The 2,119-nt window shown below is 37.8% G+C and overlaps 1 protein-coding gene across 1 annotated transcript; it reads right to left on the bottom strand.

Moving 5' to 3' along the window:
* Positions 1–6: 6 nt before the first annotated feature.
* LOC110036881 lies at positions 7–1,691 on the bottom strand. Its single transcript, XM_020741433.1, has 2 exons — positions 1,450–1,691; positions 7–1,006 (listed from the first exon to the last, which is right to left on the bottom strand). Exon 2 carries the CDS (start codon positions 983–985, stop codon positions 281–283), a length of 705 nt encoding a protein of 234 aa, XP_020597092.1. The 5' UTR covers positions 986–1,006; positions 1,450–1,691; the 3' UTR covers positions 7–280.
* Between the last annotated feature and the right edge of the window lie 428 nt (positions 1,692–2,119).

Raw genomic sequence — 2,119 nt, 5'->3', positions numbered from 1 at the left:
GAGAGTTTACTAGAGTGTCTAATTGTGAGAAATTCATCGAGAGATTATAAGAGTTGACAAAAATAGACTTCATGAATCAATGTGACAGTAATCCATCAATTATGCTATAAATAAATAAATTATTGCTTATCTAATACTTCCAGGATAAAAAAATTAAAAAAAAAACATCAGAATGAATATTTGTTGATCCACTCCGCAACCTTAGTAACCTTTCAAGTTAAAAATCCCTTCTGATTGAATATATGAAGCTTTTAGTACTGACAAAAACAGACTTCATGAATCAATGTGACAGTAATCCATCAACACACACATTCAGAAAAGCATGAAGTAAGATAGATGCGCAGGTCGTGTAAGTAAACGCTATAATAATAATAAAAAAATTCATGTTTGCCTCTTCGGGGGTTTGTGAACATAAAAATCCCTCCTCATATTGAGTAATTGGTGGCTGCATGGATGCTTCATTTGTTTGCCGTACTTGTTCAGCTGGAATTGTTCTGGTGAAAAAAGATTGCAGGAAAGGAAGTTTGATATCAGTATCCGGCATAGGCTGCTTGAACTCCACACTTTGTGCGTATCTCCTTTTCCTTTTTCGCATTATGTCTTCCCTTCTCTTTTCTTCAGCCCAGCGCTTTGCCAACCACTCTCTGCTCAAGGAATGCTCCTGTCGTATAGAGTTTCCAAGCCTATGGCTTATAGTTGAGAGTTTCTTGAGCTGATTACAATGGATGTTAGAGTCATGCTGCAACTTCAACATTCTCAAACCAGAATTTGAGCCGGGAAGCAGGCCTATACAATCAATTCCTAAGACTGGATGCTCAGCAAATGCAGCATACCCAAATCCATGCATCCGATCATAATCTCCTCCTTCAATCATTTTTTGAGAGCAACGCAAATTATTTAAGCATCTGTATGTACCTCGCTGCCAGAAGGAACCAACTCCAGTAATCACATTGGAAAATAAGCACGGATTCTTTAGCCACACCATTCAATCTCCAGATGTTTTAATCTGCAGAGAGACGAAGCAACATTTGCTTAACATAGATTGTAAACAAATATGAACAATTAAGACCTGTGATACGACAGCCTAATATATAAACTCAAGCCATGGATTCAATATATTCAAGAACAGAAAAAAATCCATAAAACAAAAATCTCCGGAAAACAGAGTGATAACTTTGAAATGGTAAGAAGTGCTACAAGCCCTAAACCATTACTAGCAGAAAATCTCACAAAATAAAACACAGCGACCGAGAGATCCTGCTAAAAAACAGTGCTCGAAATCATGAAGAGGGCATAAACAACAAATCTTCAACTAATAATAAACCACAGGTGCGCCACTCTATTCAATCGTTAAAGCTTGGTTTCAAAATCTATTAAATAACCGAATCAAATGCGTTAAACACAAATAAGATGCGCATAAATCCATCGAATACAGAATAGCAAAGAAACCTGTAATTAGAATTTGGTGGAAGAAGCTGTCGCGCGGAAAGATGGAGGTGATGAAACGCACGGCACAGACGGACCAGCGTGGAGAGCCCAAAAGACTTGCGGAGGGGTGTGAAGTGACTAAAGCCAACTTATGAACCTCCTAGAGCTCGGCTTGTGAAATGGCAAGCCTGATTAGCTAATAAGTCAAGCTTGAATTAGTCCCGAGACTCCTTAGTTCGTAAGCTCGTTTGTTTAAAGATTTTGATATTGGAATTAATCAAATCTGAATAATGAAAGTAATATTATTAAGCAGAATAATGTAGGTTAAATGAAGACTCAAAAAGAAATGAAAACATGGTGAATATTAAGATTTGGCTAGGGTGTGGAGGTGGAGAGCAATTTGCGTACGTCATACGCAATTCTGTGTGCATATGACCCTGAATAATCTTTCAATAACTCATTTATTCGGGGTTATTGAAAGGTTATTAGGGGTATTAACGTCAATAACATCTCAATAACCTCCGAATAACCTACCAATATATTTCGCGGTCGTCGCTCATCTTTTTTCCTGTCATTCGAAGGTTTTGTGAGGTTATTGAGGGTATTAACCTCAATAACAACGACATAATCCTCCAATATCCCCCGAATAATCGTCGTACGCACGCAATTCTGCTTGCGTATGACGTACGTA

Source organism: Phalaenopsis equestris, unplaced genomic scaffold (assembly GCF_001263595.1).
Source record: "Phalaenopsis equestris unplaced genomic scaffold, ASM126359v1 Scaffold212163, whole genome shotgun sequence".
Taxonomy (NCBI): Eukaryota; Viridiplantae; Streptophyta; class Magnoliopsida; order Asparagales; family Orchidaceae; genus Phalaenopsis; species Phalaenopsis equestris.
Note: the sequence above shows the minus strand (reverse complement) of the source record. Positions and strands in the feature narration are given on the sequence as shown.